General features: G+C 41.3%; 1 protein-coding gene across 1 annotated transcript in view; it reads right to left on the bottom strand.

The window, feature by feature from the left end:
* The window catches only part of cubn (cubilin (intrinsic factor-cobalamin receptor)), a 197683-nt gene that overhangs the window by 44819 nt on the left and 133988 nt on the right, over positions 1-18876 (bottom strand). Inside the window, exons 40-45 of the mRNA XM_078422245.1 lie at positions 18512-18718; positions 16916-17062; positions 14581-14702; positions 13819-14044; positions 10346-10533; positions 1183-1342 (exon numbers count right to left, since the gene is read on the bottom strand). Of these exons, the coding sequence (XP_078278371.1) occupies positions 1183-1342; positions 10346-10533; positions 13819-14044; positions 14581-14702; positions 16916-17062; positions 18512-18718 (1050 nt within the window). The remainder of the gene's footprint in view (positions 1-1182; positions 1343-10345; positions 10534-13818; positions 14045-14580; positions 14703-16915; positions 17063-18511; positions 18719-18876) is intronic.

Here is an 18876-nt window from a genome sequence, read left to right as displayed (position 1 = left end):
ATCAGAACTTCTAATATTCAGGTTATATGTTGCGATTTTCAATGAAATCTTTGTGTGGGCACAAACATCTTGTTATTCCAGGGTGGCAGACCTCCCTGAAGTTTGCAGTCAGTGATGCTAGCATTGGGGGTTGCCAAGACAAGATCCCTTTATGCTGTAAAGGTGATGTGAACAACTCAATAGCTAGTAACCTAGCACAGCACAATGGTTCCCATTGAGTCATTTTGGACAGATGAGCCCCTTTGGCCCACCAAGTGTATGCCAACCATAAAGTATCTATCTCACGATAAGCATGGCCTCTCTTTGCATGCTGGTCACAGAGGATGATCTGCCATTTTCGAACACAATCACTCTACTGTTTTAAATCTCTCTCCACCTGTAAATCTCGACAGATGCCCCTGGAAAGCTTACTGCCGGGTTGCATCACAGCTCTGGCCAAGACCGCAAGAAATCGCAAAGAATTGTGAATGTAGCCTAGTTCATTACACAGACCAGACTCCCACAGTTGACTCCATTTGTACCTCATGCTACTCCATAAAAGAAGCCAATATAGTCAAAGATGTCCCACCCGGGTCATTCCTCCTTCGCTCCGCTCCCATCGAACAGAAGATCCAGAAGCTTGAAAACGAGCACGACCAGATTCAGGAATAGGTTCTTCCCCTTATATCTTGATATCAGACTTCTGAATGGTTCATCCATAAGCTAGGGTACTATCAGATTGGCCTCTACCCACTGCAGACATTGTAGTTTGTCACTGGTGCTGAGAACTATATCTTGCATTCTGTGTCTTTCCCACTGCTCTACTTATTGTACTTGAGTTTGTCTTGATTGTATTTACGTATAGTGTTAATTGATCGGATTTGATAGCATGCAAAACAATGTTTTTCACTATACTTCAGTATACTTGACAATAATAAATCGAAATGTTAACACTATTAAATAAGTTCTTAAGTTACAGGAGCAGAATTAGGTCACTCGGCCCATCAAGTCTACTCTACCATTCAATCAGGGCTGATCTGTCTTTCCCTATCAACCACATTCTCCTGCCTTCTCCCCATAACCCCTGTCACCCTTACCAATCAAGATTTAAAAACAGCTAATAATACTCAAACCATTGCTTGGTATCCTCTGCATGCAAACCAGAATACATTTTCTTGAACTGCTTCAAAAATACTGACTTACGGTTGGTGAAAGATGCGGAGAAGCCAGTTCCGGTGCTGCCTTTAGACTGAAACCGGACTGACACAACGTTAGCTGGTGCGATGACAGGGCTAGGAGGAGCAGTGTTTCCACAAAGTGTAGCCAACAAGCTTTCATCAGTTTCTGAAATTCCACCCCACATCTGTAGAAATAGAAGGAAAATAATTATTTCAGTTTGAATAATGTTTTCATTTTCCTTTGATGCGGAGTGTATCCAATATGTAGACTGTGATCCAGTAGCATGCATGCTGTTCAATTTAGTTTAGTTTTCAGTTTAGTTTAGTGATACAGTATGAAAACTGGCCCTTCAGCCCAATTGAATGGTGCAATTCCCTCATCACAGCTACCCTTTGCTTCATCATGAGGAAATTAACCATATGAAAGGGGCCTTCATAACAGAAAGAACCATGTGCCCAGGTTTCTTGTAAACACAGTGGTCCAAATGACTTCTTCCATGTTCTGCCGAAAAAAGAGTCAATGATAACATGAGAAATGAATCATTTTCTTCATGAGAGAAAGTAATTCAGGTCCTTTCAGTAATTTCTAGATTTCTTTCAAACTGCCTTCTTAGTTCAGGAGCAATTTGGGGTGGGCAGCTCATGCCAGCAAAATCTACCTCTTCCAAATGATCAGATTTTAAATAAAAACAAACTTTGGACTCTGCACAAATAACTTAGTAGTTTAGTAGAGGTAACTACTCATAAACTTTCCTTAAGTTACTCTCTCACCTTCAAGATCTATGAAGTTAAATATCAGGGCTTAAAAAATTGTCTGATCGACAATAGAAAAACAGTGTTAGACATAGAGTGTGACACAGGCCCTTCAGTCCAACTTGCCCACACCAGCCAACATGTCCCAGCTACACTAGTCCCATACTGATCCTCAATAGATAACGTAATAAACAAAAAAAGTTCAATATACTAAAAACCCCAATGTTAGTGCTACAAAGACAGTTTTTCAGTTTGTAGTTCATAGTTTCGTTGGTGATTCCAGTATTCAGGAGCCTGATGGAAAGAAGCTGTTCTTGGAATTGGAGGTCATGATTTTCAAACTCTTATACTTTCTTCCTGATGGCAGGAGTGAAATGAGAAGAGGGCCAGCTTGATAATGCTGGCTGCCTTTTGAATAGTGGCCTGATGGCTTCGACGGTCGGGAGATCAGTAACAACACTCTTCAGCATGGTCTTTTCTGCCATGCTGACTGATGCCTTCCGTAACTGCCAAGATGGAATACACATCAGGTACAGGACTGACAGCAGGCTGTTCAACCTCAGGCGCCTGCAAGCTGTTACAAAGGTGAAGGAGACCATCATCAGAGATTTCTTGTTTGCTGATGACTGCGCCCTCAACGCCAGCACAGAGCAGAAGATGCAGCATGAAATGGACTGCTTCTCACAGGCCTGTGACAACTTTGGTCTCTCCATTAACACCAAAAAGTCTGAAGTTATGTACCAGCCCGCGCCTGGAAAGCCCTACCAGGAACCACACATCACGGTGAAGGGGCAGAATCTACAGGCAGTCGACAGCTTTACCTATCTGGGTAATACACTCTCGCGAGTGGTGAACATTGACGCTGAGGTCAACAACAGGATTGCCAAGGCCAGCGCTGCCTTTGGATGACTCCGTGAGAATGTATGGGAGCGGAGAGGACTCGGCCTTACCACCAAGCTGAAGGTCTACCGTGCAGTGGTACTCGCCTCTCTTCTCTATGCCAGTGAGACCTGGACTGTCTATAGCAGACATGCCAAACAGCTCAACCACTTTCACTTGAGCTGCCTACGCAGACTCCTTCACATCAGGTGGCAGGACAAAATTCCCGACACAGAGGTCTTGGAACGGGCCGGAATCCCCAGCGTCCACACCCTCCTACGGAAAGCCCAAGTCAGATGGGCAGGCCATGTCGTCAGAATGCCCGAGAGTCAACTGCCAAAACAGCTTCTGTACGGAGAACTGTGTCAGGGCAAGCGCTCAGTAGGAGGACAGAAGAAACGGTTTAAGGACTGTCTCAAAGTGTCCCTCAGAGACTTGGACATCAACCTCAGCACTTGGGAGTCTCTTGCTCTGGACCGTTCAACCTGGCGTAGCAAGCTCACCACAGGAGCCCGTGCAGCAGAGAACAGACGCACTGCAGAGGCCCAGAGGAAACGCACCGCGCGCAAGGCCCGCGCTACCTCCACTTCCACTGCAGCACCCATCCACTTGTGTCCTACATGTGGGCGTGCCTTCCGGGCCCGGATTGGCCTCACCAGTCACTTCGGGACCCACAGTCACCAATCCTCCAACTGAAAGTGAAGTCATGGTCATCTTCGAACCCGAAGGACAAACAACAGCGACCATGATGGACCGGGCAATGTCCACCACTTTTTGTAATCTCCTTCATTCCTGGGCATTCGAGTTACCAAACCAGGTTGTGATGTAATTAATTTTTGTTCTCTACCGTACACCTGTAGAAGTTCAAGAGATTATTCGTCGACATACCGAATCTCCTCAATCTTCTAAGGAAGTAGAGGCATTGGCAGACTTTCTTTATAATTGCATCAATGTGCAGGGCCCAGGGCAGATCTTAGAAACATAGAAACAAAGAAAATAGGTGCAGGAGGAGGCCATTCGGCACTTCGAGCCAGCACCGCCATTCATTGTTATCATGGCTGATCGTCCCCAATCAATAACCCGTGCCTGCCTTCTCCCCATATCCCTTGATTCCACTAGCCCCTATCTAACTCTCTCTCTTAAATCCATCCAGTGATTTGGCTTCCACTGCCCTCTGTGGCAGAGAATTCCACAAATTCACAACTCTCCGGGTGAAAACATTTCTTCTCACCTCAGTTTTAATTGGCCTCCCTTTTATTCTAGACCTCCCTTTTATTCTAAGATATGGCTGAGCAGCTTGAAGTTGTTGACATTGTCCACCACCGACCCATTGATAAAGACTGGTTCATGGAATGCCAAGAAACAATTCCAGAACAAGGTGGTGGCTCAATTCAATCAAACAGATACCAGGCAAGTATGGCAGGTCATGAACATCATCATAGACAAAATCTGGGGCAATTTCTGGTGCATCTCCACTGGATGATCTTAATGCCTTTCAGGTCCATTGTGAATAGACAATAAAGTTCCACAAATGCACATACTCCCATCGTCTGCTGCTCTGTCCCATACATCTTGGTGGCACAAATAAGATCTGCTTTTATGAGAGTAAGCTTTTGGAAAAGGGATGGACCAGATAGTGTCTTTGGACAGGTTCTGAAATCAGGAGCACCTTTAATGTAATAGAACATGCAAAGGCACTTGTAAAAATAATCAATTGTGTCAATTCTTTTCATTTAAATCTAATTATTTTACAAATACTTATTCATCGCTTTTTAGAAGCTTTAGTTTTTACAATTCATTACAATTGGATCAGCCCTGATCTTTTAAAATGACGAAGTAGGCCTGAGAAGAAGCTGAGTGCCCTACAGCCTGCTTCAATTCATTTGTATGCATGTCCACTTTCCAAACAGAAGTTTGTACCCAATGTGAAAAGACTGTGTTCACAAGGAAGCCTTTGTGGATCATCCCATTGTCTGTAATCTGATGCAACATGGCATGAACTTAAATAACAAGACTAAATCACAAGTCAAAAAAAAGGTAATGAGCGCTATAATTATAGCAAGCTAAACTATCAAACTGGTTTCTTCAGAGGAACTAACAATAGAAAGGGGGGGACAAAAAGTGATGTTCAATTCCAAAACAGAAGTCTGGAATCAGTTCATAGAGGGTTAAACAGCGTAGAGCCTTGCTTGCAAACCTTAAAATTGAACTTTGGCTCTCAATGAATCAAGAGAATGATCTCCCCATGAACTACATAGTTTTATGTCAGTGAAGTAATATTCTGTTCCCATGGCTAGATACAACTTGCGTTGATCCATGAAATACGATTGCTTTTTTAAATGTCCATTGAACCCTGTGGAATAGACTTAGGTTTGTAAATCTGTCTTTATGACAGATACTGAAACAATATCAATATCTTCAAAATTAATTAAAAGCAGATTTAATAATGTTAGTTTATGCTTGTAGGGAGCACTGCCAATAGCATTGGATTCATGTCTTGTTCAAATTTATCCTCTTTTGATGAGACGTTAGAGGCTTCTTCACTGATTGGACTTTAATTTGACTTTACTGGGATTTATCTTGCACTAAACATTATACCCTTTATTCTGTATCTGTACACTATGGATGGCTTGATTGTAATCATGTGTAGCCTTCCCGCTGACTGGATAACATGCAACAAAAAAGGTTGTCATTGTACCTCAAAACTAAACTAAGCTAAACATATTAAAGGTAGGGTCTCAACCTGAAACATCACCTATTCCTTTTCTCCAGGTCTGCTGCCTCACCTGCTGAATTACTCCAGCATTTTGTGTCTATCTTCGGTGTAAGCCAGCATCTGCAGTTCCTTCCTACATATTAAAGGTACTGCGATGTTGAAGATAAATGGCATCTGATCCAAGCTTTCTTTGATTCTCATTAGTTTGGTTTCATTTTTAGTTTAGAGACACAGGCTCTTCAGCTGAGCGAGTCTGTGCCAACCAGCAATCCCCACACACTTACACTATCCTTCAAACACTCGGGACAATTTACAATCTTTACCAATCTAATTAACCTACAACCTACACTTTGGAGTGTGGGAGGAAACAGGCGCATCCACATGGTCACGGAGAGAACGTACAAACTCCGTACAGACAACACCTGTAGTCAGGATTAAATCCGGGTCTCTGGTGCTCTAAGGCAGCAACTCTACAGTTGCCCCTGTTAATTCAGTTCCATGTATTTTACTAAGCAGCACAGGCATTTTAAGAAATTTTAAACATATGTTGTACTTGGCAAAGCCAATGCAAAATATCGTGTATATCAAAGAACCACGATGAAGAAGCAAAAGATGCATCATTTTCAGATTTCCTCTTTTTAGAACTTGGAAGAGTACAGAACAGGAACAGACCCATTGGGCCACAGTATCTCTTTTGGCATCATGCCTCAGGCAAAATGTATGACCATTTCAATGAATGACACATAGAATAGTCTTGTGATTCAACAGTATAATCAGAACTTTCTTTGTTTATCATACACTTAACAAAGTTAGGGGTTTATGACTAAGAAATTTAATGAACACATTTTTTCAACATTTCTTTACAAGCTGTTTTCACATCTGGATGCTACATTCCACTTCGTAACTACTAAATAGAAGTTTATTGTCATTCACAAGTTGTAGAGGTACAAATCCAAATCCAGGCATGAATTTATGGAATGTTTAATGGCCATTTATATTATGGAAGCTTATGTATTCAGCTAATTCCATTCATGTGGAATTAAAGTAGTGAGAAAATAATTATTTGCATGTGCATAGAAAATACATGTGCATATATGTAAAACAATAAAATGTATGTGTGTGAAAAAGCGAAAGAACAAAAAAAGAAATAAAGTAAAAACTCACAGTATGGTTCATGAAGCAAAGAGTAAGAATTAACGGGTTCTTTTCAGAATGGCAGGCAGTGACTAATGGGGTGCCGCAAGGCTCGGTGCTGGCACCCCAGTTATTTACAATATATATTAATAATTTAGATGAGGGAATTAAATGTGACATCTCCAAGTTTGCGGATGACACAAAGCTGGGTGGCAGTGTGAGCTGCGATGAGGATGCTATGAGACTGCAGGGTGACTTGGATATGTTGGGTGAGTGGGCAGATGCAGTATAATGACGATAAATGTGAGGTCATCCACTTTGGTGGCAAGAACAGAAAGGCAGATTATTATCTGAATGGTTTCAGATTAGGAAAAGTGGAGGTGCAACGAGACCTGGGTGTGCTTGTACATCAGTCACTGAAAGTAAGCATGCAGGTAAAGCAGGCAGTAAAGAAAGCTAATGGCATGTTGGCCTTCATTGTGAGAGGATTTGAGTTTAGGAGCAAGGAGGTCCTACTGCAGTTGTACAGGGCCCAGGTGAGACCACACCTGTATTTTGTGCAAATTTGATCTCCTAATTTGAGGAAAGACATTATTGTTATTGAGGGAGTGCAGCGCAGGTTCACCAGATTAATTCCCGGGATGGCGGGATTGACATATGATGAAAGAATGGGTTGACTGTGCTTGTATTCACTGGAAATTAGAAGGATGAAAGGGGATCTTACAGAAACATATAACATTCTTAAAGAATTGGACAGGCTAGATACCAGGGGTCACAGTTTAAGAATAAGGGGTAGGCCATTTAGGACTGAGATGAGGAAAAACTTCTTCATGCAGAGAGTTGTGAATCTGTGGAATTCTCTGCCACTGAATGCAGTGGAGGCCAATTCACTGAATGTTTTCAAGAGAGAGACAGATTTAGCTCTTAGGGCTAAAGGAATCAAGGGGTATGGGGAAAAAGCAGAAATGGGGGAATGATTTTAGATGATCAGCCATGATCATATTGAATGGTGGTGCTGGTTCAAATGGCCGAATGGCCTACTCCTGCACCTATTTTTCTATGTTTCTATGACACAAGTCTTTCTGCAAAATGTAAATCAGTCAGTGATGATCTTGTTATAAAGAAAAAGATGATCTCCATATCTAGGAGAGTCCTCAGCTTTCAAATGACCTTACTGCCACTCACTTTAAGACAGCAAATGTTTGTATGGTTCATTATTCCTGTGTCTAATTTACAATACAATAAAAATTAATATGAAAACAGTCTGAAGAAGGGTCTCAACCCGAAACGTCACCCATTCCTTCTCTCTGCGGCACGGTGGCGCAGCGGTAGAGTTGCTGCCTTACAGCGAATGCAGCGCCGGAGACTCAGGTTCGATCCTGACTACGTGCGCCGTCTGTATGGAGTTTGTACGTTCTCCCCGTGACCTGCGTGGGTTTTCTCCGAGATCTTTGGTTTCTTCCCACACTCCAAAGACGTACAGGTATGTAGGTTAATTGACTGGGTAATATGTAAAAATTGTCCCTAGTGTGTGTAGGATAGTGTTAATGTGCGGGGATCGCTGGGCGGCGCGGACTCGGTGGGCCGAAGGGCCTGATTCCGCGCTGTATCTCTAAATCTAAATCTAAAAATCTCTCCAGAGATCTTACCTGCCCCGCTGAGTTACTCCAGCATTTTATGTCTATTGAAAAGATGGGTTTGCTGATTTAGGTTTCATAACTTCTCTCTGAGAGTTTCGTGCACAAAATGCTGGAGTAACTCAGCAGGTCAGGCAGCATCTCAGGAGAGAAGGAATGGGTGACGTTTCGAGTCGAGACCCTTCTTCAGACTGAATCAAGCATGTGAACTAAACATCCTTGAAGAAATGCATTGTCCATGACTGGTCAAAGTGGAGAAACTCACCTTTCCAGGGCATCCCAGGGCTTTCTACCAAACGCCCAGGGCATTTATTGTGTGCTTGCTGAAGCCTTGCGTAAGTGCCAAAAGGAGCACCGCACCTCACAAACTACCCACTCGCCCACACTGTCACCCACCCTCTGCCCCGTCTGCGGATAAGTCTGCAATTCACTGATCTCATCAGTCATGTGTAGGAAGGAACTGCAGACGCTAGTTTAAACCAAAGACACAAATTGCTGGAGTAACTCAGCGGGACAGGCAGCATCTCTGGAGAGAAGGAGTGGGTGACGTTTCAGATTGAGACCCGAAGAAGAAAGGTGAGATTTTACAGTCTGAAGAAGGGTCTGGATCCGAAACCTCACCCATTCCTTCTCACCGGAGGTGCTGCCAGTCCCGCGCAGTTACTCCAGTATTTTGTGTCGGGGGATTTCAACCATGTGACTTTGGACGCGATCCTACCCACTTTCACTCAGTTGGTTGACTGCCCCACCAGGGATATGAAAACATTGGACCTGCTGTATGCCAATGTTAAAAGGCGTACGTACAGCTCCATAGCCCTTCTGCCACTGGGAAGATCTGACCACAATCTGATATACCTCCTACTCAGATACAACCCAATGGTCCAGAGGCTGCCTGTGACCACAAGGTCAGTGAGGAGGTGGTCACAGGAGGCCTATGATGCTCTACAGGGCTGTTTTGAGATCACAGACTAGGTCGCACACTGATGACCACAATATGTCAGGCTACACAGCTGTGTCTCAGTCATGGTGGTGAACAACACAGGGGCTCCACAGGGAACGGTCCTCCCTCCCTTCCTATTTACCATCTACACCTCGGACTTCAGATATAACTCCGTCTCCTGTCACCTGCAGAGGCTTTCAGATGACTCTGCAATTGTGGGCTGCATCAGTGAAGGGAGGGATGCTGAATACAGAGGTGTAGTCAATGACTTTGTTGAATGGTGTGGGCTGAATCATCTATAGCTCAATACACAAGACTAAGGAGCTGGTGGTGGACTTTAGGAGGAGAGGAACACCCCTGTCCCCTGTCTCCATCAATGGTGTGGATGTGCAGTTTACTAGGAGTGTACCAATACCTTGGAGTGTACCTGGACAGTAAACTGGACTGCTCCAGGAACGCTGAGGCCCTGTACAAGAAGTGACAGAGCCGGCTGTACTTTTTGAGAAGGCTCCACTCCAATGTCTGCAGTAAGATGCTGCAGATGTTCTACCAATTGGTGGTAGCTATTGCCATCTGCCGTGTGCTGGGGCCGCAGGATGATGGCTGCGGATGTCAATAGGATCAACAAACTCAATAGGAAGGCTGTCTCTGTCCTGGAGGCGGAGTTGGATTCATGGGAGGTGGTCTTGTTGGGGAGGATGCTCCTTAAACTGCCTGGACAATACATCTCACCCCCTCCATGACATACTGGTCAACCTGAGGAGTACCTTCATCAACGACTGGTTCCACCAAGATGCAGGACAGAACACCACAGGAGATCCTTTTCCCTGTGGCTATTAAATGTTACAACTCCTCCCCCTTCTGTCATGGGGTAGACTGACTCCCACCCCCCCCCCCCCCCCCCCCCCCCCAAATCTTTGCGCATCCCCCTAAGTCTTTCCACTCACCACTTTAATTTCATGTTTCATGTATTTTTTGTTTTTATGACTGTTGGCAGATCAATTTCCCTCATGGGATAAATAAAGTTCTATCGTATCCTATCTTAAGTACTCAACACATGGCATGGGATGAACATTATCTTGACTCTTTACATTCCAACAATTCTGGGGGGGTTTTGCAGGGCACTAACCTTCACATAGCTGCTCCCACAGTTCTCAGTGCTATGTGGAATTTGGAAATTCTTATCAAACGTGATCTCAAAATGTTTGCTCTCTTGTCCTACAATCCTCCATGTACATTCACTGTTACTTGGAAAATTCTGTGGCCAGTTTGGTGATTTGAAAGAGCCACTTTCTGCATGAAAATAGCCACCACAACCTAGAAAAAAAGGAAACATAATCATATTTAGGATTGCAGTTCCTCTAAAACATGCCAGCTAAATTATTAAGGAAATTCCCAGTCATGCTAGGAATCTGAAATTAAAAATAAAATGTTGATATAGAGAAACAAGGAACTGCAGATGCTGGTTTACACAAAGGCACAAGGTGCTGGAGTAACTCAGCAGGTCTGGCTGCATCTCTGAAAAACATGGATAGGTGACGTTTCGGGTTGGGATCATTCTTCAGACTGATGTTGACTCTCTCTTGAAAGAAAGGCAGTTGATGGCCTGGATTTTTAATTCCCATATATCTATAAGCAGCATCTGGATTTTCTCCCAAACATAGAAATACAGAAATTAAGGTGTGCAATTCACTGTTACAAACACTATCCATGGAATCCAGCTTTGCAGTCTTTAGACTTTAGAGATAGTGCTGGTCGGCTCATAGAGTCTGCACTGACTAGTGATCACCCCACCACTTGCACTATCCTGAACACTAGGGACAATTTACAATTTTACCAAAGCTAATTAACCTACAAATGTGTATGTTTCGGTGAAATATGGGTGGAAATTGGAGCACCCGGAGAAAACCCATGCAGTCACATGGAGAATTTACAAACTTCACACAGATAGCACCCATCGTCAGGATCGAACCCTGGTCTCTGGAGCTGTAAGGCAGCAACTCTTCCACTGTGCCACCCTTCAGTTATACAGTCATAGAACTACGTAGCATGGAAACAGGCCCTTCAACCTAACTTGTTCATGGCCTCCAAGTAGCTTAATCAAATTACTCCCATTTGCTGGTGCCTTCCCCATAGCTCTCCAAACTATTTCTATCCATGTATCTGAGTAAGTGTATTTTAAATATCACTATTGTACTCATTTCTACCACTTCCTCTGTCAGCTTGTTCCATGTGCACATCAACCTCTGGCTAAAAATGTTGCCCCTCAGATCTCTTTTAAGTCTTTTCCCTCTTACGCTATCTCATTTCTGACTCCCCTAATCTGGGGGGAAGGATTATGGCAGTTCACCTTATCTATACCCCTCATAATTTTATGTACCTCTATAAGGTCTGTTTGTCCAGGGAAAGAAGACCCAACCTATCCAGCCATTCCTTCTAAATCAAACCTTCCAGACCTGGTAACATCTTTATTGAACTTATTTGGATTCTTTCCATTTTAGAGATACCCTTTCTGCAACAAGGTGACCACAACTGCACAGAGTACTGGAAATACGATGTTGCCAACATCTTGTACAGGTCTCAACTCCTGTTCTTAATATTCTTATCAATGAATGCAACCGTGTCTACCCATGTAACCATCTTCATGGAGCTATGTACCTGCACCCCACATTCACTGTTTTACAACACCTCTCAGGGCCCTTGCTCTGAGTATGAGTCTTGCTCTGGTTTTTCCTATCAAATGCAACAGCTTCCATTTATCTGAATTAAACTCTGTTGAGACATTGAGAGAGATATGCATCATTTATGGTGGGGAATCCATACAAACATTCGGTGCTGGGTGCAATCTAGCACAGGGATAACTTCAACATTAATTTTAATGGAGTCAGATGGTTGTGAGATTCCAAATTTCAATTTCTCAGTCAGAAGCTAGTAGGTGTGCAACACCTTTTTAGCCGAAATGTTACTAAATTGAAATGATTTATGCAGTATAGCACTTTATTTTTAATAAGCAATTTTAATTTTGGTTCACAAAAACATCCTGATAAACTGATTTTTAGCTAATAAGAAATTCAAATAGATAGTATAGTAGTATAGTAGTATAGATAGTAGTATCCTATTATAGGTGGACAACATTATTCTTGCTTCTATGTAAACCAAGATATAAAGACCAAAAGATAAGAAAGGTGGAAGAATTGTAATATGGACAATGGTTGATCTGTTTTTGTGAATGGTGGGATTATAATTCAGATTCCAAAAACACAAATTCAGTTTCCATTCATACTCAATCAATTTATAGCAAACAGAAACTTATAGCTGGGGAGTGCAATATTTGTGTGTACAACATTGGCACTGACAATATTCAAGAGCGGAACAGAAGGCACACCTGGCGCTTGAACTATTCATTTAGAGATTATGACAATTAGGACTCCACTATTGCTGCCAGTCTACCAATAACAAGATTATTACTGATAAGATGTGCTGCATATTTTGTTGTTGACTATATTTTTATCACTTTTTCTTCCAGTGCATTTTATCTCTTTAAAACATCTGCTAGAATGGAAAATAACAGGAAGCTTTCCTTGGCTTATTGACGATTGTTGTCATTATCCAATAAACAGTTAATTGTGCAGGGTTTAGGGTTGGATTTGTCATAAGAATTTATTGACGTACACAGATTAAAAGGTGAAGTCAAAGAATTGGCCCAAGTAAGCAAAAATATTTTTGGTGCAAATTTATTAAAGCCCTCACTTTTGAATCAGCGTTTCATATTATAACAAGATGGGGAACTTTTAAGGACTATAACAGTGGCATAGGCAAGTTCCATTGGCTGTATGTTTAAATCAGTGTAGATTTGCACTGTTTAGTTTACTTAATATCAAACTGTATTTCAAATGAAGAAGTTAATTGAGGAAGTAGAGCACTTGTAATGTAACCTTGCAGCAGTAGAATATTTCCAAGGCAATATTTGCTACTTGTTATGATGTGCCTTATAAGTGTTTTGAGATATTTTTCTAATGTATAATAGCACAGCTGTTAATTATGAGGGAATAATGTTACCCTGAACATTGATGACCCCCTTTGATAAATAATCTTCTAGCGGGCAGCTCCTCAAAAAGTGAGGTTATGTCTGAAAGGCTTTTGAATTATGATCTCATTTTTCTGGTGATTAAGTTGAGCTGGAACTTGTCCAGACGTCCCAAGCTTGCTTTTAGTACATTAAAACTGTGCCAGACATTAATACCCCTCAGTGTCAATGCACTGAAAATGGATTGTTCCTTGTTCATTGGGTTATCCCATCTACTCTCAAAATCCACTTAAGTACTTGTCAAAATCCACTTAAGTACTTGTCAAAATCATAAGTAATACATAGAGCATTCTCTCTCATTAGGCTAGTAAAGTTAAAAGAAAAGTAAAATAGTAAACGATTTAAGTGCCTGCTTCTGACTACTGCAGTACATATTCAGGATTTTGTCAATGGCCAACAATTGTTCTGCTCAAATTTTGAAGGTTATATAAGCCCTAGAATTGGATCGAGCCAATAAACACTTTGTAGTGGAGTTCCAAAGTGATAACTACTCTTATCGAAGTTGTTTCTCTTACCTAGTGAATCGGTCTTCCATGTGGAATAGAAACCACCCTGATGCACACTGTGCTCAGAATGAAAGAAGATGAACAACTTGTTTGAGCCAGACTTAATTTCCTTAACTGGAGTGGAGCCACAGTATTGGCCAATGATCGGGGAGTTGAAGGAACCACCATTCAAGATTGTAACAGAGCCGCCATCACACGCTAAATGATGCTCTGAGTTGAAGTGAATGAAGCTCAGCTGTGAGTGGAAAAACATAAGTAATACAAAACGTTTTAGAGTACAAATTAATCTTCCATGACATTACTTTACAGATAATCAGAGCGGAACATAATGGAATTATTTTTGTGTAGCATGCTACTAGTAGAGTCCCCATCTCTACTTCTGCATCTACCCCATAGGTTAGGGGAAGGAGCCATCAAAGCAGTGGCCGACATATATATCCTGCATGTGAGCACCCGAAGAGGTATATCTATCATGCAATGTCTAGGTTAGGACAGGTTAGGAGAGGATTTACATCAACCCCGCCCCCCCCCCCCCCCCCCCCCCCCGCCCGATAAGGCAAGAATGATGCCATTTATTGAGGTTACAGTGCATTTCAGAGTAGGGATAACAAAGATTACTGTTAAAGTGCAGTATTCCAAAATAACTGAAATGCACTGACAGCCACATGTTGGCCAGCTATCTGTGGAGAACTGCCTGTACAAATAAGGTGAAATAATACTTTTAACCTCTGCAGAAAATGTCTGCATAGTTCATTCCTGAAACAGACTTACAGTTATTGTGTGTCCTTCTGGGGCCTCCAGTATCCATGCACAGTGGGTCAAAGAGTTGTACGGTGATGGGAAGTTGGGGCTTGAAATGAATCCACTCTCCCCGGTCTGAATGCCACCACATTCTAAATGGATGTAATATAATTAAATATGTTAAAGAGGAACTACCTAAATGAAAGTGTCTTGCATTATTAGGATTTATTTTAACATGCAAGGTTACTTAAGTTGTCAATGTTGTAATTAATGAAAAAAATTGAATGAGTTATAAAAATTAGATTAAGGATAAAATATTACAGGATAAAGGGAATTAGTGGTAAAATAGGATTTGAGAAGAAAGTTCTGGTGACAATGTAGCACTAAACATGCACAAAGGCCAAATGGTCTCCTACTGAACTAAAATTTCTGATTCAGTAAATGTGTTATAACTCATGTCAAAAGAAGTAATTGGGTTACAAGTGCCACAGTGACAATGACTCGCTCCAAACAAAGAGAAGCACATCCACAGAGAGCATTTGAAACATAAGAAATGTTTTGAGGATAAAAGTCAACTCTTCTTCAGTGCACAATAAATCGTTCTCTACTTTTTTTAACCCTGAATGATTGTCTCAAAGCCGGTACAGTGAAAAACTAGAAGAAAGCAGCCTACAATTGTGTCAATGTGTTATTAGCAAATTAAGCAGAGTAAACACAATTGGAAACCAACAAAATTAACTCATTTATTTTCACAGGGAAAAGTTGTTGCTTAGCTCCGGTTATCTATTAAATTCTCACAGGAAATTACAACCTTGGACTCATTTAGTCATTCCATACAATCAATTCAAACAATCTTTGAAAAACAAGGTCACCTACCAAAACGTTGTACCTTATAAACAGAAGTAATTTGAAAATATCTAAACTATGCAGGTCCCTCCAGTTGTGATTTAATACTAAGAAGCCAAAGAAGCCAACATAAGTGTTGAAATCAATACACTTTGTGTGACCAATTAAATATCATGCATTAAAAAGAATTAGGAAATTTATAACTGCCTGGCTGAAGTAGGGTTCAGACCAGAAATATCGCTTATCTATGTCCTCCACAGATGCTTCCCGACCGTTGAGTTGCTCCAGCACTTTGTGTTTTATTTTGTAAACCAGCATCTGCTGTTCCTTGTGTCTCAATGTTATTTACATACTGAGGTTATACACTCCAGGGAAGAATATTCAATCAGGAATTATTTTGACTTGGGAAATGCTGAGATATGTCATGTGCACAAGAAGCAAGTCAAATTCGACTTAGCTAATTACTGCCCCGTTATTCCACTCTCAATCATCAGTTAGGTGATGGAAGAGATAATTGATTGTGCTATAAAGTGACGCTTGTTCAATAATAGCTTGCTTTTTCTGCTAAAAAGTTACTCAGCTCCTGACTTACGACAATTTGGTCAAAATAGTCTTTGATCTGCCGAAATGTGTTGGTCTTCCAGCAAGTGAGATGTCTACAGTAAGACTTGGATGTGGAGAGACACAAAATGCTGGAGTAACTCAGCGGGACAGGCATAGAACGAATGAATGACGTCCCTTTAGAAAGATGATGAGGAGGAATTTCTTTCAGTGAGAGGGTGGTGAATCTGTGGATGGCTGTGGAGGCAACGTCAATGGATATTTTCAACATAATCAAATCCCAAAGTGTGAATTTCCTGAAGGTTACAATTGACCCAAAACTTCATTGGTGTAACTACACAAATAATGTGGCTACAAGAGGAGGTCAGAGGCTAAGAGTCGTGTGGCAAATAACTAACTTCCTAACACCAAAGCCCATCCAAAGTCTGCAATACTCAAATCAGGTGTATGATGGAATACACTTCCACATCACACAGGAAGCTCAACACCATATAGGACACAGCAGCTGGCTTCTTAGGCACTCCTTCCACATCCATTTACACCCTCCATCATACAGGAGCAACAGTTTGTACCATCAACCGGATGCAATGCAGCAACTCACTAGGACTCCTTATAGACAACACCATCCACACCCAGGACTTCAACCAGCTGGAAGGATAAGGACAACATAAGCTAGGGAACACTACCCAGAAGTTGCTTTTCAAGTCACACACCATCCTGGCTTATATATGTCCAAGCCACATGCCATCTTGAAATATATTGCTGATTCTTCGCTGTTGCTGGGTAAAAGTCCTGGAACTCCCTCCTTAACATCATTGTGGAATACCCACATCTTAAGAGCTGCAGTGGTTCAATAAGGCAGCTCACCACCACCTTCCCAAGGACAAATAGGGATGGACAATTAAATGCTGGCTCAGCTTGTGAAACCCATATCCCTTGAATGAATAAAAATACTGACTTGTAAAGCTATATTTGGCAACAAAACCAAGGTCTTGCACTGGTGAATTAGATATGAATTGAACCCATATTTGAGTGAAGGGAATCAGCAGTGGAGAAGGAGCAGTCTGTCCACATAGCCTGGCAATTAAATCACCATTAGAATCTCCTGAGGGGTTAAGGAAGAAAAAAACAAAGTAAGCTTCTGTTCATATTGCACAATCTTCAATTTCAAACATACCTGGTTACGGATATATGACATATAGGCAAATCCACATATATGAACAAGTTCCCATATACATTACATTCACACAAGAAAAAGCCTTGAAAAAAACTGTTTTTACATGTAACTTCCCTGGAGTAATCAGACACCAATGTCTCTTAAAAACAGTCTGCCAGTTTCACCACGGAATTTCACTTCATAGTGTTTCTCTGGAAATTGACCAGTAATCATTTCTATTCATACTTGTACAATGATATTTTGTTAAACAGCCATTGGTACCTCAAGCCCATCAAAGCCAACCATTGAGCATGAGACATTCTGGTTCTGTACCATTGTAAAACAATAAATAAATGTGGAGGTATCATTACCACTGAGTGATTTTGTGTATTTTATAAACTTAGGGACAAAATCGACTGATAAAAATGGAAAACAGTTATGTAGAAACAGAATCTGTTTAGACCCTGGGAAGCGCTGCAAAGCTCATTGTGAGTAGAATATTTCTATCACATAATAGGAAGGTGATGTTGGTGTGCATATCTGTTTCCATATAAAGGTAGACACAAAATGCTGGAGTAACTCAGCAGGACAGGCAGCATCTCTGGAGAGAAGGAATTGGTGACATTTCAGGTCGATACCTTCTTCAGACTATTTTCATATTAATTTGTATTGTATTGTTAATTATGCACAGGGATATTGAAATTTACAACAATGTAATGGTTTTTAGAATTACAACTTCTCATGCGTAAACTTCAATTCATTTTTATAAGGCATTCGTTATAATTTATATACCAATATAAAGAAATTGAAGTCGTTCATATGCTCCAAATTGCCTTGATATAAAGTGAGATTTTATATTATCATAGGAGGCAATTAAAAGCGCAACTCTGCACAGCTTGAAACAGGGGTGTTTGTATTGGTAGTCCAGTGTTGGACATATGAATGATATGACTAACTGAGAGAACTTGGGCTAATGATGTTGGCCTGATGCTGGATTCCTTATTCTTCCAGTGAATTGTGAAGATTTTGTGCAGATATAGTTGGCGGTATTTTTTCAGCATAATCCATTGCAGATAGTCCGAATCTTAGAACACGTTGGAGGGCAGGGATCACTACTGTCTTGCAGACCACAACTTTGTGTCTAGTCTGAGATATTGATCTTCAAATACCCTTTATCGCAATTGACCAAAGGTGTTCTGATACATTGAAGATGGTGAAGTTAATTAATTAGATTTGCCTTTGTATGGGAAGAGGTCCACATTTTCCAGTATCTGACCATAATTATTTATTGTGAGAAGGCAGGCTGGTGTAGCAAATAAGGTATCATATTTTTAAAAAGCATAGCATTGTATGTAATCAGTTAATGCGTTCATTAATTAATAGACAAGACTCACTCACCAACTCGAAGTTCAATGTAGTCCTGTTGGCAATCTGGATCTTGTCCAAGGTGAAAACTGGTAAACTGAATATAAATTGAAGAATTTGCAATGTGGGAGTTCTGGATGACCCATTCACAGTTAAGATTATTTTTGTCGTTGGATGTGCCATCATAACTGGGAGAACTAAAGTCCCCAGAATCTGGGCCCATTAGGGTACCACCACAGACTGAAATTATAAAACAAAATAAAGTTAACACTTGAATGAGCAAGAGAGTTACTGCAACAATAAAGGCATACATGTTGCAAAGATTGTGTTGTTTAGTTTTTTTAGTTTAGTTAAGAAATACAGCGCGAAACCAGGGCCTTCGGCCCACCGGGTCCACA

Source organism: Rhinoraja longicauda, chromosome 2 (assembly GCF_053455715.1).
Source record: "Rhinoraja longicauda isolate Sanriku21f chromosome 2, sRhiLon1.1, whole genome shotgun sequence".
Taxonomy (NCBI): Eukaryota; Metazoa; Chordata; class Chondrichthyes; order Rajiformes; family Arhynchobatidae; genus Rhinoraja; species Rhinoraja longicauda.
This window is presented reverse-complemented; position numbering and strand designations above follow the sequence as displayed.